Source organism: Danio rerio, chromosome 5 (assembly GCF_052040795.2).
Source record: "Danio rerio strain M-AB ecotype USA chromosome 5, GRCz13ab, whole genome shotgun sequence".
In the NCBI taxonomy this organism is placed as follows: Eukaryota; Metazoa; Chordata; class Actinopteri; order Cypriniformes; family Danionidae; genus Danio; species Danio rerio.
The window spans coordinates 19,893,586-19,920,000 of record NC_141025.1 but is presented as its reverse complement, the minus strand read 5'-3'; the positions used below and the strand labels follow the sequence as shown (position 1 = coordinate 19,920,000).

At 35.5% G+C, this 26,415-nt stretch overlaps 1 protein-coding gene across 9 annotated transcripts in view; it reads left to right on the top strand.

Moving 5' to 3' along the window:
* atosb (atos homolog b) overlaps window positions 1-25,618 on the top strand; it is a 42,514-nt gene extending 16,896 nt beyond the window's left edge. For 2 of the 9 annotated variants that reach the window (XM_087252019.1, XM_087252021.1), the window contains exons 3-11: window positions 6,833-7,011; window positions 8,884-8,968; window positions 10,700-11,955; window positions 15,727-15,785; window positions 15,861-15,960; window positions 19,209-19,367; window positions 21,671-21,739; window positions 22,184-22,374; window positions 24,553-25,618. In XM_087252019.1, coding sequence (XP_087108145.1) covers window positions 10,888-11,955; window positions 15,727-15,785; window positions 15,861-15,960; window positions 19,209-19,367; window positions 21,671-21,739; window positions 22,184-22,374; window positions 24,553-24,706 — 1,800 coding nt within the window. In that variant the 5' untranslated portion in view covers window positions 6,833-7,011; window positions 8,884-8,968; window positions 10,700-10,887 and the 3' untranslated portion in view covers window positions 24,707-25,618. 9 annotated transcript variants of the gene reach the window in all.
* The last annotated feature ends 797 nt before the right edge of the window (window positions 25,619-26,415 follow it).

Genomic DNA, 26,415 nt, shown 5'->3' with positions numbered 1-26,415 from the left:
CCTTAATATCCCCTTAATTTCCTTCTAATTCATCTTAGGGAGTTTTTCATGGCTAAGTTTCTTAGTGGGGGTATTAAGGCTGTATTTTCTGTTAAGCTGCTTTGAAACCAGCTGTATCATGAAAGCTGCTCTACAAACGAAACCGACTTTCACTTATTCATTTAGCTAAGTAATTCTCTACTGACTTCTTTCACCTAAACAAAACTCAGAAATTCTTGAAATGGCTTGCGTCTCTGTTTTCTTTAGCTTCTTAATAAATTCTCTGAGGTGGTATGAACAGTCTTTTTTTGTCCTACCCTTTTTTAAAGGTACAGTAGATAGTCTGAACTCTCAATGTGTTATTGATATAATATAATCTTGACAATATTTAATTATGGTGGCTTGAGAAAGCAAACATACGGTCATAATACATAAACTTATTATTCTTTGGTCTTCTTCTTCTTCTGAGAATAATTTCTATATGCATCTCCTCATAGACCGTTCATACAACAACCAGCAAACTAACACCAGACTTCCAAACTTGTCTGACTTGGGCTGCTATATCTTTTCCAACTGATCCGACTTGCGGTTTTCTAAAAACTGACCTGGAATTTTTTTCAAAGTCCTATTGACTTAACATTGGGCCAAACTTTATGAAATTATAACTTTGCCCCAGACTGTCATTTAGACTTAAAGTTGGGCTCATTTAACTCAGACTACTAATCTGCCAATCACTGATGACCTTTCAATTTACTAGTCACATACTAGCAACCACTTACGGCACCTTAGCAACTATCCCATAGAATTCCATTGTAAAAAACTGCCATTGACTTTACATTGTCCATACTGATAACATACAAATTCATTCTAACAACATACTAATCCATACTAGAAACATACGACATACTAGATTCATATTGGCATGCATACTAATCATGCTAGCAACATGCTAATTCATACTAAATTCATGCTAACAACATGTTAGTTTATACTGGAAACATGCTAGGGAGTCATGCTAATTTATACTAGAACCATGGTAATTTATGTTTGCAACTGCCTAGCAAGACCTTAGCAACCACTTAAAACACCTTAGCAACTACCTAGCAATACCTTAGTAACCACTCAACACCCTAGCAATACCTTAGAGACCACCTAGCAACCACTCGGAAGACATTTAGCAACTACCTAGCAACACCTTAACAACCGCCTAGCAACCACCTAACAACACCTTAGCAACCACCTTCCAACACTAGCAACCACCTAGCAATGTCTTAGTAACCTCTTAGAACATCATAGCAATGCCTTAAAAACTGCCCACCAACCACCGAGCAACACCTTAGCAAATGCCTAGCCACCACCTAACAACACCCTAACAACACCTTAGCAACACCTTAGCAAACACCTAGCAACCAATCAGAACACCTTAACAACCGCCTAGCAACACCTTAGCAACCACTTTGAATACCCTTGCAACCCCCTTGCAACAACCTAGCAACCACCTTGAACACTCTAGCAACGCCATGGCAACCATTTAGAATACCATAGCAACCGCTTAGTAACAATTATCTGGAACACCCTAACGCTGGCAACCACCAATCAGAACATCTTTGCAACTGCATAGCAATGTCTCAACAGTCAAAAACCATAGCAACCACTCAGAACACTCTAGTAACAGTCCAGCAACACATTAGCAATGACTTAAAACACCCTAGTAATCACCTAGCAAGAAACATGCCAATCCATACTAGAAACATACTAACCTATATGTAGTTATCTCTTTATGCCAGCTGTTTCAAACCTAAACTACTTCAGGTATTTAAACTTTGAAACTACTTTAAACTTTCAGACGAGGCTTTCTCAAGCCACCATGAAGTTTGTCTACGAACTTTACTCTTCTAATTTTAATTGAAGTATTTTAACTGAAGGCTTTTTAAGCATTCTGATTTGTAGATTGTGTGAGGCAGCCTTTTAAAGAGATGTTGAGGAGTAGGAATATGCTGATGAAATCATGCAGTCTCTAACAGCAATACATATTAATGACTGCTTAGAGAAGTATGTGTAAGAAAACCTAAACCATTGGATTGCACAGCTGAAGAGTACAGTTGCATGTGCTGTTCTATAATATCACTAGAAATAAACGCATTATGACTCTCATCATACCCTTGTTGTGTTTCGCTGGTTTGCGTGTGCATGTGTGTCTGTGTGTATGTCCCGTCAGCTGTATTTGACCTGAGGTTCAGGGATCTATTCATGCTGAGCCTTAAAGAATCACAGCAGTGCTCTTAGGGTCTTGCATCATGCATAACAGCCCACCATATGCTTGGCAGTCACAGAGCCAACTGTAAAAAGAAGTTTGTTTCGACTCTTTCATAGAATCAAGAAACTGTTGAGAATCAGTTTCTCAAAACTGCAAAGATGCTGAAAACACCATGAGCATCATATGTTTTAGTATGTGTGGTACAATACAAGAATGTGGAGCATGCGATTCAGCTTTTGATATATTAATCCAACATTTCATGACATTCCACATTGTACAGCTAATTCCATTTTTATGACTGCATTCCACTGTTGTTTTCTGGACAGCGGAAAGCAGATGGCCCAATAAAGGTCTTTTACTGTTAATTAAATGTAATCTATTTATTTATTTATTTATTCATTCATTTATTTATTATATAGTATTATTTATTTGTTATTTATGTTTTTATATACTATTTATTTATTTATTTTTATTTATTTATTTATTTATTTTATATTTATTTATTATTTATTTATTTATATATTATTTATTTATTCATTTATTTATCTATTTATTTATTTAGTATTATTTATTATTATTCATTCATTCATCCATTTTCTTTTTGGCTTAGTCCCTTTATTAATCCGGGGTTGCCACAGCGGAATGGATTTGGGTTGATTAAACAAAAATATGCATCAAAATTGAGTTTAAAAAAGTTTTGTGTATGTCAGATGTTGTCAAATAACAGATAGTGTTTTGGGGTCTTCTCTATCTATGTCTGAGTGCTTTGACTGTTATTTTAGATCTTATGTCAGTGTGTGGTCTTCCCCCGGAACTGTTTGTCAAAGTAATGCTTAAAATATCCTCAAGGCAAGCGCATGCCATGTGTACACATTTAAATCTTGATTTTACAGTCATATTGTTTGTTTTCCCAAAAGCAGTCATGTTTCTGTCTTCATTTCTATCTCTCAGTATGGTTTGGTTAACTTGACAGCATTGGGCAATTTGTTAACACTCTGACACTCTGATCTAGACAAAGTGAGATGATCTAAAATGCAGTGCTCTTTAGGAAAGAAAAAATGAAGAAAGATGAAGAAATTACTGGTGGTTTTCTGATGGAGTAAAAGATCCTTTGTAGACATTTCCTTTAACGCTAAAACTCAGAACCGGAAAATTCCTTCGCATAGGACACTGTGCCCTATTTTGAAAGACTTTTCTTAGAGTGTAAGTTTGTCCCTTGAGAGGCCACTGAATACTTCATTCAAGCAGTGTAATCCAAATGCTTCACTTAAAAAGTCTAGATTTTTAACATTTGTCTTTTCTTATTTTAAGTTTTTAGTTTTTAAAGAAATGTGCACGTCTGTTCAACTAGGATCAGAACCGAATCCATCATCATCTGTACTAAATTATTGTTTAGTGTTTTACTATTTAAAATCTTATCACATACAAAAATTGAATGTAATCATTGTCTTTTAAAGTGCAGAGGATTTGCCAGTCTTTTCCCCTCATTGATTTAATGTATGCATCCTTAAGATTAACAGCTGAAAACAGCATAACCTTCAAGGTATATGACCACAAGATGACAGTGTAAATAAAGGCTTACCTGTTAAGTATACAAAAGAAAGTCTTGACAGTAAGCTAGTTCATGAGGATGAATAAATGACACCATTTTGGTTGATTCCAACTACTTGACCCAAATCTTTTTTGTATTTTTATTTAAGGAATTAAATAAGACAAGACAAAATAATTCATTAAACCAAATATACATTGGCATGTATTCCAAACTGCAGTAAATGATTATCACTTATTTTTTTCCTTTGTTTTATGTAAAGATTTTAAGTACAGATGTCATTGTTTATACAGAGATCCTTTTATTGTAAACCCCCTTCAACAAACCCTAAATACACTGCCTAGACAGCAAAATTGTATAAGATAGATACAAATATTAATAAATAAATAAAGAAACAAACAAACACAAACACACACAGACAGACAGACAGACAGATCACAGTAGGATAGTATAGGATAAAGTTTATTTGTCCCCGAGGGAAAGTTTGTCTTGGACAAAAAGATGCTACAACATTGCTCTGAAAAGACAGTAAATAAAAATAAAACAAACAAAACATTTCAGAAAAAAACAATTAAGAACACATTGTTTACAAAGTAGGATCCGTATATAAATATGAAATATATAAAACACAGAACCCAGTCAGGTGCTAACATACTACAGGTGCAGTGTTATTGGTACAGTTTAACAGTTTTTTGAGGTAGGAACAAACAAAAGCTTCAGTCTATTGGTTTTACACATTGGCATTCTCAGTCTTTTTCCTGATTGTAAAAGCTGATATTCACTGAAAAGAGGATGTTTGGAATCAGCATTAATATTTATGGCTCTTCTCATAACCGCCTGTTCATATAGAGTCTGTTTGGGCTCGTATTGTTTTATTCCCATAATTTTCATGGCTGTTTTTTAAATATGAACCAGTTTGTTTTTCAATTGAACAGACATGTTTCCAAATCAGACTGTGATTCCATAGTGAATAAGACTCTCAAATATAGCTCAAGCAAGATATTGCTACCCACTCCAAACAATCTCAGCCTTCTTTAAAAATAAAGCCTCTGTTGTAGTTGTGTGCATAAGCTGTCAATGTGTGTTCTCCAACAAAAAAACATTGTCTATATAGAACCTTAGCTATTTGTAAGATGTAACTTGCTGTATCACTGTGTCCATAATGATCACATGCCTGTGTTCAGAAACACTTCTTGGGTCAAGGGCCATTTCTTCCCGAGTAGCAAAGAATTCTGGCCCAGATTTGGCATAAAGCTGGGACATCAGGCATTCATCCGGCACTGGCATAGAGCATGTGGGCCAACCATGGCCTGGGTTTGGCAGAGGTGGCACCGTCTATAATGCGGCACACAAGATTTGGGCCAGATGTAAAACGTAGTATTTGGCCCAGATTTTAAAAATTGATTGTGGGCCACGTGAGTTTGGCCAGTGTTGACCCACATTTAAAATACATAAAAATAATTTTTGATTAAATAAATCAATTCTACCAATTAGGTCACTGAGAAAAAACAAGGCCCATAGTGTGCCTAAAGCACAACGCTTCATAGGTTTATTAATTTCATTGCAATTGTGACACACCAACCTTTCTGGCCCAGTTCAGGCCCAGTTATGAGTTATTAACTTGGCTGAGACTTGGCCCAAATATGGTCTGTGTTTGGCCCTTGTCTGGAAGCCAGATTTGGTCCAGTCATGTACCGTAATTCACAGCGGCATGTGGGCCAAGCAAAACCTGATTGTGTGGGCCAGAGCTGGGCCAGAGAAATTTTGCTATGTGGGTTGTGTCTTTTTTTTACATTTAACACAAGACAGTTCTTATCACTCTACTGAATAAAATGATCGATTTCACTGTGGTAGGATGATCGGTCCACGTCTTTGTGTAAAACACCTAAAATGGCAGTGACATCAGCATGTTTCATGATATAATGATTAAAGTGTGTGCTCCTGCAATCATTCGTGTACAAAGTAAAAAGCACAGGCGATGAAACGCAACCTTGTGGCTCTCCGGTATTACCATATCTAACCTCAGAAAGTATCCCTTGACCCTGGCCTGCTGAGCTCAGTTACTTAAAAAAAAAGAAAAAAGAAAGAGTAAAACCATTTATTTAGAAAGTACTGACACCAATGTTATGAAACTTTTCTAAAAGCAGATGTGTCTGCACTGTATTAAATGCTGAACTAAAATCAACAAATAAAATACGAACATAAGCATCAGTATTCTCAAGATGCTTGGACACAAGATGAGCAATTCTATGAGCATCCACAGTGCTCTTATTCTGCCTATAGGCAAACTGACATCTGTCTAAGAGTGGCTCTACCTCTTTTTCCAGGTTACAAATTTCTCAAAACACTTCATAACATTGGAAGTATGGGTGAATAATGAGTGATACAATCAGGGATAGTGCTGTGCTATCTCACACTGGTAGGTTAGCATAGATTAAGCATGAGGGTCTGGACAGAGAAATAAAAGAAAATAGGGAAATTACAGTTACATACAAGATAAGTCGCATTATCATCACTTATTTTATGTTTTTCCAAAAAGCTATGCTCAGAGCTGCACCAGTTGGTGTGTTAGTGCTTGTTCCTGTTTTTGTCTTTTAATGAGCCGGGCTGCTCGTTCTCTGATGCAAGACAGTACAAAGGTTCTGTTGTGTGTCTCCCTGTTTTGTCTGCCAGTCTTGATCCCAAACAGGCCTGAGCTCTAGAGACAGAGAGCCAGTCAGAAACATGCATTACACAGTCTGTTCCAGCATGTGTCCTAATCAGATGCCATAAAACGAGTGTAGCGAGTCATATGATTGCTCTTTGTGTCTGTTCCCTGTTTGACAGATTTATTGACCAGTAGAACAATGGCTTTATTAAAGGGCTGTTAGATGTCTGATCAGTTTGAGCTTTGACATCTTACCTCATCAGCCCATGTGCTGACACAGCAGTTTACCAGATAACTTGATTTTTAAATCCGTTTACAGTGAATGATTCAGATCATGTGCAGGTTGAAGTGTGTGGCATGGTTACTGATTTGTTGCCAATTATCCGCTGTTCTCTGATAGGCCGTGTCTCTGGAATGCCTGGCTCAGGATGCAGCCGCTGAGCAGTACACTCCTTTCAGGAGCCAAGGGGAGGCGTGATTGGCTACTGGTCTCTACTGGGTGGAGCTGTAGGAGGGATATTACCTATTCATTGGCACTTTCTGCGAGGCCCCTCCCACCTCACTGACGCTCTGCCCTTGGTAAGTATACAGCTATAGCCTTGTTCAGACTTTACATATCAAACTGGAATCCGTACTGGAATTATATTTAGCTAGTGTAAACGACAATAAAAATCATATTTAATTGTTCTTAAAATAATTCAAGGTATGTACACACACACACACACACACACACACACACAATTGATCCTGAAAGTATTCATAGTGCTTCACTTTTTCCACATTTTGTATGTTACAGCCTTATTCCAAAATGGATTAAATTAGTTTATTTACTCAAAATTCGACACACAATACCCCATAATGACAATGTGAAAAAGGATTTTTTGAAATTGTTGCAAATTAATAAAAAATAGAAAACCTGTAAAATCACATGTACATCAGTATTCACAGCCTTTGCTCAATACTTTGTTGATGCACTTTTGGCAGCAGTTACAGCCCCAAGTCTTTTTGAATATAATGCCACAAGCTTGGCACACCTGTCTTCGGGAATGTTTGCCTATTCCTCTTTGCAGTACCTCTCAAGCTCTATCAGGTTGGATGGGAAGCGACGGTGTACAGCCATTTTCAGATCCCTCCAGCAACGTTCAATAGGATTTAGGTCTGGGCTCTGTCTGGGCCACTCATGGACATTCACTAAGTTGTTGTGTAGCCACTCCATTTATATTTTGGTGCTTTGGGTCATTGTCCTGCTGGAAGATGAACCATCGCCCCAGTCTCTATCCTGACTATTCTTCCAGTTCCTGCAGCTGAAAAACATCCCCACTGCATGATGCTGTCACCACCATGCTTCACTTCATGGATGGTATAAACCTGGTGATGAGCGGTGCCTGGTTTTTTTCCAAACGTAGCGCCTGCCATTTACTCCAAAGAGTTCAATTTTAGTCTCATCAGACCAGAGAATTTTGTTTCTTATGGTCTGAGAGTCCTTCAAATCCCTTTTGGCAAATTCCAGGCTAAGAAGTGGCTTCTGTTTGGCCACTCTACCATACAGGCCTGATTGGTGGCTTGCTGCACAGATGGTTGTTCTTCTGTAAGGTTCTCTTCTCTTCACAGAAGAACGCTGAAGGTCAGACAGAGTGACCATCAGGTTATTGATATACAGGTTATTATCACCTCCCTGACTAAGGCCATTCTCCCTGCCTTTTCAAATCATGTCCAATCAACTGAGTTTACCGCAGGTGTACGCCAATTAGGCTGCTAAAACATCTCAAAAATGATCAGTGGAAACCGAATGTACCTGAGCTCAATTTAGAGCTTCACGGCAAAGGCTGTGAATACTTATGTACATGTGATTTTTTTAGGTTTTTTTATTTTTAATAAGTTTGCAACAATTTCAAAAATGTTGTCACATTGTCATTATGGGGTTTGTGTGCAAATTTTGAGGAAATAAATTAATTTAATACATTTTGGAATAAGGCTGTAATATACAAGATGTGGAAAAAAATGTGCTATGAATACTTTCGGGATGCACTGTGCATATACATGTATACATTTATGCATGTACTTTATATATAAAACTGACTAATTTAGTTTTCTTGCATACTGTATATGGATTTCTTTGGTTGTTACCAACATCCAGTGAAAACTAAAGTCAACCACACCCTAGAAATATGTTTTCTGAGAAAAATGTTGACATAATACTTATTTCCCTCAATGTATGTATGTAAATACATATATCTTTGTTTTCCTATTCATTCTCAAATTGTAGTTTGTTAAAAAACAAAACAAAACAAGCAAACCAAAAACAAACAGTCAGTTGAGTGTGGCAAAAAAATAATAACTGTGTAAGTGCGACATTTTGAATTATTTTATTTTTTCTAAGTGTTTGTAATGTTACTATATCCCATTTCTTGATTGCCTTGCTAACATCTTTTCTCATTTCTCTTTCATCAGGCCCCTGTTATCTGCCTGTGTTTCTGGGAATGCTGTTGTTGCGTCAGGGGGGCAGGGTTGGAGATGGCCGAACTCAGGGGCTAAGGTCAGGGTCAAAATTCAAGGGTCAACACAACGCAGAAGCTGCAGGGGTGGATGTGGATGGGCCTGTAGCCAAGCTGCAGGCACCAACAGGCACGTAATTAACAAAAATGTCCTAGCCTGCACACACTGTTGAAATGCATTCATAATCGTGTTGTCTGTACTAATTTATAGCAGTGTGGCTCTCTCACTGAAGAATAGCACCACGGCATTAAAAATGTAGCTGACTGCAAGTTTACAGTTTGTATTGATTGTGTGTGAGATAAAAACATTGTCTCTCAGGAAATAAGAGCAAGAAACATACTTTTGTTGTAGTGTCCAGTGCAAACTGATTTAGAAATAACCCAGCAAGCTTTTTTTGTTTTTAAAAGATGTCTAATAGATGTCTAAACATAGTCATCTTGGCTAAAACAAGGCTAAATTGGGGCTGTCAGTGAAAATCTAATAGACGTCTAAGAATAGGCCAAAACTATTATGTCTATTAGATTTTTACTGATAGCTCAAGATTAGCCTTGTTTTAGCCAAGCTGTCTACGTTAAGATGTCTATTAAACACAAAATTGTTTGCTGAAATGAGCAAATGATTTGAAATGGTTTTCTTCTACCTAATCAAAATGTATATCATAACTAATGTCTGATTTCCCAATGAATGACTCGTAAGAGGCTGTACTTTTTAGTGGATCAAAAACTGTGACAAATGAGGGTTTTATTTCTGGAGGGATAATATTAGTGAATCATAAACATACTGTGCAAGGTTTAAGTAATCTTTGCCCAGCTGTTTTAAGGTGGATTAAGAGTGGGTCTGTGTCTGCTTCTAATTTAGTGTAAAGAAGCTATGCCGTATTAAATGGTTTGTGTAAATGCAAATTTTTGAATGGTTATGCCACTTCAGGTTTGGTTTCTTTGTTTGTTTGTTTTTTGTAAAAAAAAATTCATTTGGTCTTTGAATAGACTTGCAATAATCACAAATTCCAGGATTTAGTTTTCTGATATACATAAGCTTACAAAAACAAAAGAAAACAAACACCCCAAGCCCAGCCTGTAAGTATACAATACAATGATAATCAAAACAACCTTTAGTTACAATACAGTACTTTGGGAAAAGAATTCCCTAAAAAGTGACAGAAGAAAGGGCCCCAAATCTTCTGAAATTGTCCAATGTTGCCTTTTAAAAGATATCTGGTTCATATATATCAATTCTTCAAGCCATCATTTAGCAGTTGGAGGATAAACGATTCACTAATTTGATTCAGCCTCTGAGAAGTTACTGAATAAATGACCATGTTACATAAGTGTTATATACATGAAAAAGCAAAACAGCCAGGCCAGTGTAGACTGATTTTAAGGCATAGTTCATCCAAAAAAAAAAGTACTCTCACTCAAATGGTTCCAAAACTTTATGAGTTTCTTTTCTTTTGAACACAAAAGAAGATATTTTGAAGAAAGCTGGAAACGTGTAACCACTGACCTCTATAGTAGGAAAAACAAATACTATGGAATTTAATGGTTAAATGTTTCCAGATTTTTTCCTTAAAATATATTATTTTGTGTTTAACAGAAGAAAGAAACTCATAAAGGTTTGGAACAAATGAAGGGTGAGTAAATGATGACCGGATTTTCAGTTTTGGATGAACTATCCCTTTAACTAACATGTGCCGGATTAGTGTAGTCTAAATCTGTCATGTAATGTCTTCAGATTTCTAATGCTTTTATACCCGTTTCCTTTACTTCAGCAGCTGTGTGCACTCCACAACTGACCCCTGGAAACTAGAGCCTTCCATCTATGAGACGGGAAGCTTATTTTCACTTTCACAGCCTTGTTGCACTTGTTCAGACATTCTAGAACTCTCTAGAGCTTGTGTCTTTATTCTTTAACGCTGCACAACTTCCCTTGAAACAATCACCCAGCACAAGCAAAGTCACTATGCGTCACATCCACGTGGAACTGGTTCGTAAAGAGCCAGCCGTTGAGCTTCCAGCCCAGGATGGGGATCTACCTCTGCCTAGCACTCAGAGCGAGAGCCCTGAACCTGGAATACGGCGAGTAGTTCCTAGAACTTTTGGAGACGAAGAGATAAGGCTCCAGAAGGTCTACCAGTTGTCCATCCTCTCCCAAAGAGGTGTTTTTGGGGAAAATCAAGAGACTCTGCGGCCTCTCAGATTAGGCATGAAGCGTAGTCTTGAGGGAACGTCGGCCCCTGTCGCCCACAAGCGTGTTTTCCAACAGAATGAGGATGACGGTGATGAGTCTGATGGAGAGGTGCTTTGCGGGTCTGGGGTGGAACCACTTTTTTCCAACTCGTTCCTTGAGCACAGAGACTCAGAAATCCCTAGGTCACCCCCACTTTCCCCACTGATTCCTGGTCGACGCCCAGCTCAGCACAACCACGACAGACCCATCCCAGATGCCTTCACTCCGCTGTCACCAAAATCTCCCCCTATGGTGGACCCCCCAGCCCCTCACTCCACCTGGGGCCACTGTGAAAGGAGTCCTCCCACCCTTACTCCTAGGACAGAGGCCTCCACAGCAGGAAATGCCCCTGATGGCTCCTGTGAAGGGCCACAAGACGAAGGCCATAACCCTGTGGATATCAAAGGCACATTATGTGCCACAGAGAGCAGTTGGGCACCCGTCCCGTTTTCAACACCAGCTGAAGCTGTCGAATGGGGTGCAACTTTTGAATCTTCTCCTCCACCATCAGAGACAAGGACCTCCTCCTCCTGCTCTAACGGACTGAGCTCTCTGGAGAAAACACCAGTGGAAGCAAACGGACTAGCAGGATCATCCAATTCCTGTCCAGTAAAGAAAAGGCTTCTGTCCTCCAGTGATACAGGAGAGTCCTGCTCAGAGGATGAAGGTCCATCTACATCAAAACGCAGTCGGCTGGCACTGTTAGCACCAGGGCTCGGACTAGCATCCTGTCGCAGCACTGATGCCAAGGGTGCGCCCTTTTGGAACCATCTACTACCCTCTGCAAGAGAGCAGACCAAGGTGAGATGCAAATGAAGGAGAACTAAAACTGAATGCCCTTTCACATGACTCTACAATACTGCTATTAGAGATAAAGATTTGAATGATCCTTTTTACTATCATTTTAAACATTAATGGCAAGGTTCTCCATTTATTATATGCTTCCACATTATTATCCATCATACTGAGGCCTCTTCTCCAATAACCTTTGGGGTCACACTTTATTTTGATGGTCTGTTTGTTGAATTTAAGTTACATTGCATCTACATGCCAACTAATTCTGATAAGATTAAAAGTGGACTGTTAGGTTGGAGTCCGGGTTGGGGTTAGTGTAAGTTGACATGTACTTGCAAAGTTTCTTATATTCAGTTGAATGTCTGTTTAGCAGCAGTACCAACAGATATTGAGCAGACAGTCTACTCAAATGGAGTAGACTCAAATGGACCATCAAAATAAAGTGTTACCACCTTTGGTCTTCTCTTTGGTATCATGTCACATGATATTTTTCTACTTACCTTGAAGACTCTTTTGGGGAGAAGATCTGCTAATGCAACTCCCAAAGTGTTTAACTCTGCATGTAGAAAGCCAATAACTAACATGCATTGAAAAATGGGGGGAATGTATGACATGGCTTTAAGACAGTCCAATTGTAATATACAGTACTGAAACATTCAGATCAAACTGGCATATTTAGAGAGACGTGCTGAGTGTGATTAATGTGAATTGCCCTTAAAGTTGCAATTAGAGATCTTTGAAAATGTTAATGTTAGCCTGATACAATGAAAGCATACGTCCCACCCTGCTAATCAGCATCCAAAGTCATGCCTCTTGAGCGCAAGAATCTACACTGGACCAGTGGTCCCCAACGTTTGTATTACCGCAGACTGGTCAACGCTTGATCATTTTACCGCGGCTCAGTGGTGTTAGTTGGGTTCTATGTAGATTGCTAGGCGACCATCAACCGTTTTCTTAGAGGATGACAAGCTGACAAAACATTGCTTATTTATGGAGAACATGAAAAAGCACTGCAATGTTTGGGGGTTCTGTGTTTGTCTGAAGTAATTAGTCTACCGAAATGTGTATATTCCATTTAAAGTATGAAGCTGCTTTGTCAGTTCTTGTTACGTGACTTGCGGAGCGCTCATCTCTATTGGAAATAACGAACTTGCACATGGAAAATAACACTATATGTGAGCGGTCCCTAAAGCCCCCGTCATTTGCGATCTCCAGCAGTCGATCTTCTTTCACAGACATGCTGGATTTACCTGATTTGTTGACAATTGGGTTGCGGATCTATTCCTTGGCAGTTCGTGGGTTCTTCACTGGGCCTTTTCCCCTTCGCAAAGAAACTTTCCAAAGATGTCTGTTTTTGCTAGCATGTGGGTTTAATTTTTGCACTCAATTGACCGAGATATAACAAGAGAATATTAATTTTTTAAAATAAAAGATTTTTCAAAATGAAAGATCATTCAGGCTCAGATAATAAATAAAATGGAAATAATTAGTGAGTTCTTGTGTGGCCCTGTGGCAACTAATCCAAGGCTTGGGGACGACTGCACTAGACAACATCACTACAATATATTATTAAATAAGCTAATTGGAGTCCATTTAGTCATTTCAATACGAAACTTTAAATAAGGGGCAGCTCGGTTGCGCAGTGGTTAGGACTGTCGCCTCACAGCAAGAAGGTGGTTCCAGCCCCAACTGGACTTAATAAAGGGGAAAAAATGAATAAACTTAAAATAAGAAAGTAGATTGTTGATGTCAGCCTGTCATTCTCTGTATAAACCGCATCCGAGTGGTCTGAACATGTAATCCCTTGTCCATGAACAGGGTGTGATAAGGTATGCACATATATATTTTCACAGGCAGGTAGAACAGCCTATCATAATATTCAGACCCAACATTGTGAACTTTTTTTGGTCGTTAACCTTCCACAGTATATATAAATAGATATAAATACATTTGGACCACTTAATTTTAACGATTGCTTTGAGAATAACTTTTAACCAGTGATCTGGACCATCTGAAGACCATCATATTGCACCTTTAATTAATGAGAATAAACATGTCAGATGTTTCCACATTGTGAAAAATGACAACAGGGGAGTGTTAATAGGAAGGTACTGATTAGTTTAAGGAAAAACTATTTCTAGGTAACGTGCAAGTGTGAAGGGGCAGGAATAATGTACTGTACTACTTATTACTGACAGAGTCATGATGAAAGCTGAATAGTCAGATGGAGAAAAAAAAAGACCAAATTGGAGCGACCAGAGAGATTTTAGAATATGTATGCTTAATTTTGTATTGCAGTACAATAAGCATTGGGACTCCAGAACAAAGCCCATTGACAGAGCCATTGTTGAAGAGGTGAGACCTCCCTCACCTGACCTAACACATACACGCTTACAGGTTCTGGCCAAATTCAGTTCCAGAATGAGTGAATTTGGGGTGAAAGGGGTTACACGGTCTATAGAAGCTCATATACTGTCACTTTCATCATGCCGTTGTCAGTACTTGAGGGTTGAACTCAGGATTGAAGAGAGACCAAGAAGTAAAGAGAAAGTGAAGGATAGAGAAATGAGCATAGAAACAGACCAACAGAAAGACAACCACAAAGAGAAAATTTTTAAAATAGAAAAATATAGAGATGAATAGACTGAAATAGTTCAGATATTTATATAGTTCAGAAGTTCAGATTAGGTAAAAATGCTAAAGTCTGATGCAGAGTCGATAGATAAGTTTAGCTGATATTTAATGGCCGCTATCAGAATGATACTATGGACAACTGTGATATTGAAGCCACATCTTCATCTGTAAGTACATAAAATAGTATTTAAAGACATTTGAAGATTGAAAATTACCTGTTGTCTTTTGGTTCAGTTCAAATTATACAACATTCTAAATTTCTGATGTCATTAATTAAAATCTTTTTTTATATTTTTGCTTTTGTTAAATTACGTCTTTGCTGATTAATATATTCTGGCATTGTTGGCAGCTTGTTTTTGTAGGATCATAAAATGGACACTATCAATGAGATATGTACTGATGTAAGTCTTTTGATTTATTTGATGTAAAATGATGTATATAGGTGACCATCATCAAGTGGTTGTACTTCACCATCTTATTACTCAGTCAGAGACCTATAAGTACTCGGGCATTTACATTGACAGTTCTTTTACATGGAAAACACACATAGAGTGAGCTTATTCTTGTTTACACCAAAGATTGTATTTTTTATGAAGGTTACATCTTTTTGGAGTTAACAAGAAGCTTATGATGTTATTTTATAAAGCTTTTCTGTGAAAGCATTGTTAGATATGGTATCACAGTGTGGTTTTGCAACCTATCTGTACAGTATAAATCTAAGTTGATGCATCTCTTAAAGACAGGATGGAAAATTGTGATGAACATTTTAATCCTCAAGTTTTAAATGAGAATTGTGTCCTTAATCAGGTGGAAAGGATTCTGAATGATCCAACTCATTTTTTGTTTCCACATTATGAACTGCTTCCCTCTGGTAGGAGATATAGAGTGCCTAAGTGAAGGTTGAACCGATATAAGAAATCCTTTGTAACCGTTTCAGTGGGCTTATTAAACAAGAGTTTATCTTAATTAGCATTATAGTTATTGTAACTATTGCATTTTGTATAGTTTTTATTGTTTGTTTTTATGGAAGGTCTGCAGCAATATGGTTATGCCCGTAACAAATTTCCTGTCAAGGACAGCAAGATTTACTACTTCCTATGAACAGATTTTTGTTGAAACATCTCTTTCAAACTTCCTTTTCAGACTTCTACAGACTGTTCACGATCAGGGAGAAGGCTCAAAGTTGGGACTCGGCTTAAAGCGTAAGTTCAGTCATCTCAAAACAACTTCTATTATACTGTATTGATATTAAAATGTGCACATGTTTGTTTTATTAGACGACAGTTGCGCAGTGGACGCCGAACAGATACCAGTCGCTGCTGCAGTTCAGTCTCCTCTTTATCCTCCATTAGCAGACCTCTTCTTGGCAACTTTGAGGTATGCGAAGTAAATAAAATGCTAAATTAACATGGATTAAGGTGCCGTTTTCTATATTTTTGTCATTTAATCCAGTAAGTCCATGGTATAAAAACTATTTTCTTTTGAAAGGAAGTAATTTAATTTATTCAGGCTAAGGCTGCACAATATATCGTTTACGCATAGATATCGCAGTGTGATCATTCAAAATAGTCACATCGCACAATATGCAATGTTGAGTCTATTATATTTTCAATTTTCAGCCTGTGATTGTATAATGTTTTTTAAAGCGTTCAAGCAAAAGAAATTATACCATTTGTAACTTTTAATGATGATTAATTTTATTAAATTATTTTTATTATAATCTGAAAAATGTTAAGCCCCGGTCAGATTACACAAATATGTCCCGATTTCCTTGACATAGTAGAGTGTAGTGGGGATTTGTAACAATAGGCGTTGTAACATAAAATGGGCCTTGTAACACAAATTGTAATTCTTTCGTTTCTTCTAGTGTAATGTGGCATAGTTATGACAAACAATACCATGCTTGCAACGCCTCACTGCGGTTAGATTTTAAACAAAATATCTTATTAAAAAAAAGGAATCATAAGTTTGATCCTTTCCATGTTGTAAGGAATGCCTTTAAATAATATAGTTATGAGTTGTCTGCAAACATCAGTGTTTATTGAGACTGAAATAAGATTAAAAAAATTTAAATTGAGAAATATCGTTATAAATTTTGACTATACTTTGGAAAATAACGGTGTTGTAGATGTCACAGGATGACTGATCGTGAAGGAGCGTGTAGTCTGGCACATTTGTTGGCCATGACAAGTCAACATTTTATCAAGAAAAAAATTGCAAAATCGGACATATTGACTTTCGTAACCGACAATAAAAACCGTGTGATCTGACTGGGGCTATAGACTCTGAAAACCATTAAACACTGTGCATTTCAATTGCATCTCTTTTTTTATTGTATTGACCTATGCTTGTAAATGGTTCATCATATTTAATGCAGATGCACTTCTCTACACTCTCAGAAAAGATGGTACAATGTTGTCACTGGGGCAGTACCTTTTTATGGAACAGAAATGTACCTTAAGACAAAGAAACAAATTTGAACCATTGCAGTTTGTACCTTTAAGAACATGAATTGCACCATAGGAAACCAAAATGTACCTTTGTTTTTTAAAAACCTACAGAGACAATATTGTGCCTTCATCAAAGGTACAAATCTGATCCATGAAGGTACAACTTCAGTGACAAGACACTTTGTACCTTAACAGTGTCAATAGTTTTTCTTCAAGAACTATTTAAAGGCACTTATATATATATATATATATATATATATATATATATATATATATATATATATATATATATATATATATATATATATATATATATATATATATATATAAAGTGCCTTTAAATAGTATATATATATATATATATATATATATATATATATATATATATATATATATATATATATATATATATATATATATATATATATATATATATCCAATGTCAGTTAATTTACAGTAAATATAAAAAATCAAATACATTTTTAAACAATTATTTTAAATTTTATTTATTTATTTGTGTGTAAATACACCTTTTCCATTTACAATAAAGAATAAAAAAATACTTTACCATCAATCACAACATTTTTCACAAAAATGTTACAGAAATTCATTCTCCCATGTACAAATATAAAACTTTTTTCTCAAGTTTACACACAATATCTTTGTAATCACTTAAAATATAATTTAATTTACTTAATTTTAAAATAGAAATAGAATCATGCAAAAGTATTGTAATGAGATATTCACAATGTTTGATTAGTTTTATAATACTAAAATGTCAGCATGAACACTTTGCATATGCGAGACTTCTGCCAGCTCACGTGCGTAGTGGAAAGCAAACGCCAAAATAACTGTATTTATCAGAAAATGCTTAAAAAAAAGGTTTATTAGAAATGCCTTAAATGTTTAGTTTACAATAGCTATAGTTTTGTTTTACCAGTTGTTTTGTATTATAGAACTTAATAATTCATGTTTATGAGTTTCTTTAAACATATGCTTTTAAATCAAGATTCATGTTTTAATATGGAAATTATTTTTAAAATCATTTTGCCTTTCCAGTCATACTTATTTTCATAGATATTGTAATAAAGGAGTTGTCCAACACTTATTTACCTTCTTTATGAGAACAGTTGTGTATCTTCGTTTTAATTGTACCATAAAAGGTAAAGAACAGTGTCATAAGAGGACTTTTCTGTACCATATAAGGCACAACTTTTACAAAGATACAAAACTGTTCCCCAAGGAACATTATTTGTACCATCGTGTACCTTTTTCTCTGAGTGTACAGAATCAATCCAGTCAGTCTTAAATGGTTAATTCTTTCCAAATAGAGATATTCAAGTCATCCGGTGATATTGTATTCATATCACAATATATATTGCAGAATAACAAAATATAGCAATGTAAGATTTGTCAAATAACGTGCAGCCCTAATTCAGACAATTCTAGAACAGGATAGTTTGTTTGCATCTTCTAGCATTAAAGTCCACGTGAAATCTGAATTTACAATGTATAGTTTGCTACCTCACGTTGGTATTCTCAAAGTGAATAATTACTCGCTGCAAATTAATCCCCAGAAAAAAAATGTGTTTGTTTTTGGTAATCTTAAATCAAATTCTGAGCATTTGCTTCCAGGAGTGGTAGTTCTTCTGTTTCCGTCAACCTGAGGGTTTTCATAGCATCTATATATTTATACACTCTCCTACTGTTAGTTTGCTATGAGGGAACGATGCACAAAAGGAAGCCCCGCCCCCTACTCTGTATTCTGTCGGCAGTATAATGACATACTGAAATAAAAGCTTTGGGTTCACGCTGACTTTAAGCATGTTTTTGTGTGATTCACGCTATTAACAAACCATTAACGAACACTGCTAGCTTAATAAACCACTAATTAGCTGTTTAATAATAGCTAGTAATGTAGAAGTTGGGTTTAGATTTTATGTAGGATTAAGGTTGCAGAATAAGATCATATTTTATGACTACTAATGAACAGTTACTATATTAATAATTGGCAGGCAATAAGCCAGTAGTTAATAACCTGAATTGTGACCTAATTTAAAGTGTTACCGTGTGACTTTATTCTGTTAAATTCTTAGCCATTTAGTGTATGATATCTAATGTTTTAAAAGTCTTTGTATTCAAACCTTAGTGACTGATGTTTTGATGTGTCTGAAGGAGTCAATTCTGAAGGGTCGTTTTACTCCATCTGGACGAATTGAGGGCTTTACAGCAGAAATCGGGGCAAGCGGCTCCTATTGCCCACAGCATGCCACCTTACCTGTGCAAGTGACTTATTATGACACCTCAGAGCACAGTGCCCCTTCTCCCTTTCTGGTATGTACCTGCTGCCTGTGTGTGTTAAATTCATTCAGCTTAATAAAGTAGATTATTTTTGTCTTGTAGCTGTACAACTTGATTCATGAAAGTGCTTCATCATGCGTTTTTTTTTTTTTTTTTTAGTTTATTTGATAAATTTTAACATGCACACACACTCAAACAAATACATAAATAAGTCAAATAAAATAAAATAAAATTAAATTAAATTAAAAAAGTAAAAGTAAAATAAAGTAAAATTAAATAAAATAAAGTTAAATTAAATTAAATTAAATTAAAATTTAATAAAATAAAATAAAATAAAAAAGTGAAGTAAAATTTAAGTAAAGTAAAGTAAAATTAAAGTAAAGTAAAGTAAAATTAAAGTAAAGTAAAATTAAATTTAATAAAATAAAATAAAGTAAAGTAAAGTAAGTAAAGTAAAGTGAAGTAAAATTAAATTAAATAAAACAAAATAAAAAAAATAAAAAATAAAAATAATAATAAAAAAAAAAAAAAAAAAAAAGAAAATAAAGAAAAAACAACCAGGTCAACAAAGTTATCACATACAGTTTATTATTATAGTTATATTATAGTTATTATAATGTTTATTATTATAGTTATATTAGTTAAATTCTTTATAGGGCTTACAATCCCATTGGTCTCCTCTCCTTCAGAAATAATTGAATAATTGAATAATTGCATAAAAGAAGTACAATGACTGGGACCACCAGCAAAAATAAAGAAGGGTATATATATGAACTTAAGTCTACTATGCATAGAAAATACCACACATTACTACATTGTTTTCCTAATTTTGTTTTCGAGGCCCCTTTATGAAAGTTGAAATCTATTCAAGGTTTAAAACGCTTTCAAAGATCCAGTCACTCTAAACTTCTCTAAACTTCGAAAGCTTGCTCTCCTCAGATTGGCCAGATGGACCGTGATTAGTCTACTGTGTCAGAAATGAAAGCAAATTACCATATCCGAATTTCAGATCCAGGAACATTCTCAGTTCATGACTTGTACAGTGTGTTCACACAGTTATTCTAACATGGTGTCACGTTTATAAAATTAATTCAAGCCAGAGTGCACATCCTTTGGATTTGGGTTTGCTTTTGCAGCGCAGAAAACATAGTCATCTTGATATGTCGACAACAACCAGAATGTTTCAGGCCTCAACTGCAGTCTTTGAGATTCAAATGAGATGTTATTTTGCACATGCAGGGTATATCGCTGCCATTATGCAAATGCTTTACAGTATAATTGTGCAGGAAGTAAAGTTGGTATTATTCGTTATTTGTTTCAGGCAGAATCAGGTCTTTGTTTTGGGAGACTGTAGTATCTCCATTTATCATGCAATTGATCTTTGAAACTTTTCAGACCTTATATAATCACTAAACCGCTAGATCACACACAAAATGTTCATTTCATTTTCTTGTCGGCTTAGTCCCTTTATTAATCCGGAGTCGCCACAGCGGAATGAACCGCCAACTTATCCAGCTAGTTTTTACGCAGCAGATGCCTTTCCAGCCACAACCCAGCTCTGGGAACACAAAAAATGTATTTTGGAAAAATTATTTTAAGAATGTTCACACGACTAGTGATTTTCTTTTGTATTTTTCTGAATTTAAAAAGATAGAAGTGCATGTATTATCATATCTTGCGTATAAATTTTGATAACACTTTACAATTAATGTTAGTTAATGTACTAACTAAACAAACAAAAGCTGCTCTTATGAAACATATTTTGTTGTAATGTGGAAGTTTGAAAATCATTAGACAACAATTTTATAAGGAAAGTACTTTGAAGGATGTTTTTCAAAAGGTACCGCCAGCAAGAATCTTAAATTATTCATCAAATTTTAACTGAAAAAATCATATTAAACCTGGAATACATTTTTGTGTGAATTGTATTTATTTCTATTTTATATATTTGTACAAGTAACTTCTTATTGTAATACAAATTAGTTTTTATCTTGTAATATTTTATGTATACCCATTTTGCCATGAAATAGCCATTAGTTGCTGATGTGGCAATAAATAAATAAACTAAACAAACAATGAACAATACATTTATTACAGTATTTATTCATCTTTGTTAACACTAGTTAATAAAAATAGTTGTTTCTTGTTAGCTTATGTTAACTCTGAGTGCATTAGCAAATTATGATTTAATAATAAATTATGATTTGGTGTACAAACATTGTTTATGTGAGTATATACTGTTCATTAACTAAAATTAACAAGTTTCATATTGTATAGTGTTAGCTAAATTTTCTATTGTAATATGCAGAACTGACATATTTATTTTCCATGTTTAGGGAGTGATCTTGTTAGAACCACTTGGAAAAAAAGGATACAGCGTACCCAAAGCAGGGACCATTCAAGTGGTGGGCTTTCTTTCTATTTCTGTAGATGCACAGTAGTCAACATTTGAAGTGAATCAAAAACCTTTTTTCAAAATAGTGCTTGGATGAGAATGATTGTTGTTCAATAGTTTAAGGCGGGCATGTCCAAACTCGGTCCTGGAGGGCCGGTGTCCTGCAAAGTTTAGTTCCAACCCCAATCAGACATGCCTGGGCTAGCTAATCAAGCTCTTAGGCTTTCTAGAAACATCTTGCAGGTGTGTTGAATCAAGTTAGAGCTAAAATCTGCAGGACACCGGCCCTCCAGGACCGAGTTCGGACACCCCTGGTTTAAGGGTACTTTAATGAAAGGTGATGATTCACTTCAAATGTTGACTATTGTATATGTACATTTTTAAATGTGTACATTTAAGTTTAAGACTAATTGTTATAACATTTTCAAATCATTTTGTTGTTGTGTTTTTGCAGACCTTATTTAACCCCAATAAGACTGTGGTTAAAATGTTTTTGGTGACGTATAATTTTGGCGACATGCCCGTTAATCACATGACCTTCTTGCGCCATCGCATCTTCCTGGTGCCTGTGGAGGAGGCGGAGCGGTCAGAGGAAGGCGCCTTGTTCGACAGGAAGAAGATTCTCTGTTACTTGATACACCTCAGGTAAACGTTCTCAAGATGCACACTACTGTTAAAGATTCTGTAAAATTAAAATAAAAGTTTTTTTAGATGTTAGTATCATATTAGCTTTAAGGATATCTATAATCTAGCGTGTGACACAAGTCACATTTAGAAGATATAAGCCTGAAATAAACATGTAAAGCTTGTAGTTTGTTACTTCCACCTAAATGGATCAACTTTTTTTTATTTTTTTTATTCAAATCATTCTTTAGTTTCTCATCAAATCTTGACTAATCAAATGCTCTTTAGTATCTGACATGCCCTGCCCCCTTCTGGACGCTTTTCATTTGCTTTAATTTGATGCGCTTGTATTCAACCACTCACTGGCAGAGCTGTGAGAAAACAATTCGCTATTGGCTGTTTTTTTAAAGGGGGAGGAGCTGCTCTGTCTCGCCCTCTCTTAATTTTTCAGTTAAGATTACGTCAAAATTCAAGTAAAAAATGCACATTTAAAGCACTTCACAGGCTCTTTAAAGCTATCAGTGCACGAATGATTTTATTAAATTGAAAATGCAGTAAAAATATATATTCTGTGAAATATTATTAGTAATTAAAGTAACTATTTTATATTTTAATATGTGGTAAAATGAAATAAAAAAAAAATTTATGATATATACTTCTTTACTGGGGTTTTCAATGATCCTTCTATCATTCTAGTATACTGATTTGGTGCTCAAGACTATCAAGATTATCATCAACGTATAAAGCAATAAAGAAAAAGTCTTCAGGGTCAATTTTAAATGCATTCTTGCTGAATAAAAGTATTAATTTGTCCAACAAAGAATAATAATAATTACTAAGCCCAAGCTTTTTGCATCTGTTTTGTTTTTAATTAGAAAATATATATTGGGTGTGTTAAACACTAAAAATATATATATCATAGTTCTACAATTCACAAATATTTAGCAAAACAACAACCAAAAAAAAAACAACACAACAATTAAATACCTATAATCAGTGGTGTAAAGATACCATTACTTGCCCAAAAATGTAGTGCAAGTAGAGTAAAAGTATCTGTTGTAATTATTACTCAAAATATGAGTAAACAGTAGCTCTTTTAAAAAAATACTCGAGTATAGTGAGTAGTGAGTATTACACTGTGAAAAGCCGATGCGTTTGTTTAGGATTTAACTAAATGCACTACAGAATGTTATCTTCCTATATTTATTTATTCGTTCCTTCATTCCCTCGTTCCTTCCTTCCTTTGTTATTTCATTCCTTCGTTATTTCTTTCCTTTGTTATTTTTGTTCCTTCATTATTTAATTACTTTGCTATTTTGTTCCATCGTTGTTTCATTTCTTCATTGTTTTGTTATTTTGTTCCTTCATTTGTTTGTTCCTTCAGTCCGTCCTTCCATTGTTTGTTTGTATGTTTTGTACTTCATTCATACATTTGTTTGTTAGTTCGTTCATTCCTTTATTTGTTCCTTCCTTCGTTTATTTGTTCACTCATTCATTCATTCCTTTGTTATTTTGTTCCTCCCTTCATTTGTTTTTTTGTTCTTTTAATAATTTATTTATTTTTTTGTTTGTTCAGTCCTTCCTGGCATCTTTTCTTCATTCATTTGGTTCTTCCATTCATTCTTTGTTCGGCTTTTCCTTCATTCGGCTCTTCCTTCCATTCTTCATTCGTTCCATTAAGTGATTATTAAAGGATGTTTGACTATTTCAGTCATCATACAGTCGACATCCTTCATTTTCTCATCAGTGATATGCAGTCTATAAACAGTCTCTGGGTCATTGTGTGTAAAGATTTTGGACATCTCCTTGCTGCATTTATTAAGCGCCCATGGTTTGAAGTTGTTCAAATTTACATTCCTGTCCAATCAAATTGCACATAAAATCACAGGACTGATTTTTTATTTTTATTTTAGCCAATCCCCATAGACAATAAAGAAATAAAGTAGTGACTGCAGGTTGAAGGTAAGCAGTGGAGTAAAGTACCAATACTGCCCTTAAAATGTACTCAAGGGAAAGTAAACATACACATTTTTTAAAACTACTTAGTAAATTACAATTCCTGTGAAAAACTAAAGGATTACAGTAGTTTGTTACTTTACACCACTGCATTTAATGCATTCTATTTCAAGATAATCATAAAAGCAATTTTCCTCCTCTCTTAAGTGCTTTTTTTTCCCATCCTCTGTTTGCATATCTTAGATTCCAGAGTTCCAAATCTGGAAAAATCTACTTGCACAATGATATCCGGCTGCTATTCTCCCGCAAGTCCATTGAGGTGGACACTGGGATTCCTTACGAGCTGAAATCTTTCACCGAGGTGCCAAGAAACCCCAAATACTCCCCCAGAGTGTGAGATTGCGATGCCCTGCTGCAGCGGGGCGGAAAGACTGCATTAATAAAGATGGCAAAAAAAAGGCCCCAGTACACTTGAACACAGACACACTTGCACTCATACATGTATACGCAGACAGATGTATGTACATACACACTGATATCACACCCTCTCGAAAGGGCAAACTCTAGAACTGAGTGTGTAACATGCATGCCTTGTGACTAATTTGAGTTTTTCCTTTAGTGCCGTTAAACAGTTAAGCTTTGCCCTTCACTCTGCCTGCACCCGCCCACTGTGGACACGTCGCAGACTTGCTCGCCAACCCGATCCATTCTAAAATGTTGGTGACCATCGGTAAATACAGACTTTCTCCTTTATAGAGGACTGATTGGATGTACAAAGAAGAGATGAATGAGAACAACAGAAAAGTATGGAGAGACTACGGAGATTGGGTGGACACCAACTCGTTAGAAGAGTAAAGATGGAAAAGAAAGAAAGGGACCGGTGGGATTGAGGACTGAATATACATCCATTCAGTATCTGCATTGTGTTAATCTCAGCATGGGTGGTAAAGAGAAGAATAGCTCAGTATCTTTGGACTTTTTTTTTTTTTTTGGAAAGGCAGTTTGGAGGACATTGCTGTTTCTATTACTTTTGAACAGCCCAACATCCGAGCAGAAAACAAACTGTAGTATTTATGTTCGCAAATGTCTTAAAAAAAAGAAAGCAATATGCTGCACAAATAGAGTGATTTTCATTTTTGTGGAGGTAGTAGGTGCCCTCTCTGCTAGGATGGAGGGAAATGATTGCCAAGCGAGTGGGGGTGGAGAGAAAAAGGGAGGGAATGGGAGGGTATTTGGGGTATTTAAAATCAGAAAATGTTGTTTATGTATATTTTAAAAATCGATTAAACTCTGCGACTTGCGGGTGAAACCAGCGTCTGACTGTGATTTTCCAAGGGATACTTAAGAAGCTACACTGCAAAAACAAAAAGTTTTTTTGGTCTTTTTTTTTGTCTAAATATCTAAAAAAAATTTAAATAATTTTTTTTTTTATTATTGTTTTAGCAATAAAAAATGAACAATAACATAAACAGAAAAAAATAACAAGAACAAAAAAGTACAAAGGCCATTTCACAATACACAAACAGTCCGACAAAACGTAATACAATATCATCCAGAAAGCATAGGAGAAAAAAAATTGAATTAAATATAAAAAATAAATTATTTACAGGCTCCACATCTTGACATATGCCAAACCAATCCCACCTATAATGAGTTACATGTCAGCATTACTGATGTAAAACATAATTGGGTTCCAGATTTAAAAATATATGTTTCGTTTATTTGCTATCAAATATCGCATTTCTTCCATGGGCAACACAGAACTTAAACTCCTAATCTAGGTTTTCAAGACAGACAATCAAAAAGCATTTTCTAGACGAGCAAAAAAAAAGTTCAGTTTTTTCTTTAAAACAAGCGAAGACCCCACTTAATATTTATACTGCACAATTCCCCTTGCTGTAAAACACAATTTACTGGAAGACTTTTCTATGAAATTAGCTCTCTTAAGGACTTTTTTTTCCAGATCTTTTTATTACCATTTTTGCCAATAAAATAAAAATGTAAAAAATATTTCAAAAACAAAAAAACATTAACTTGGCTCCAGCTGAGCCCCCCACCTCACTGCACCATTTATTCATTCATTTTCTTTTTGGCTTAATTCCTTTA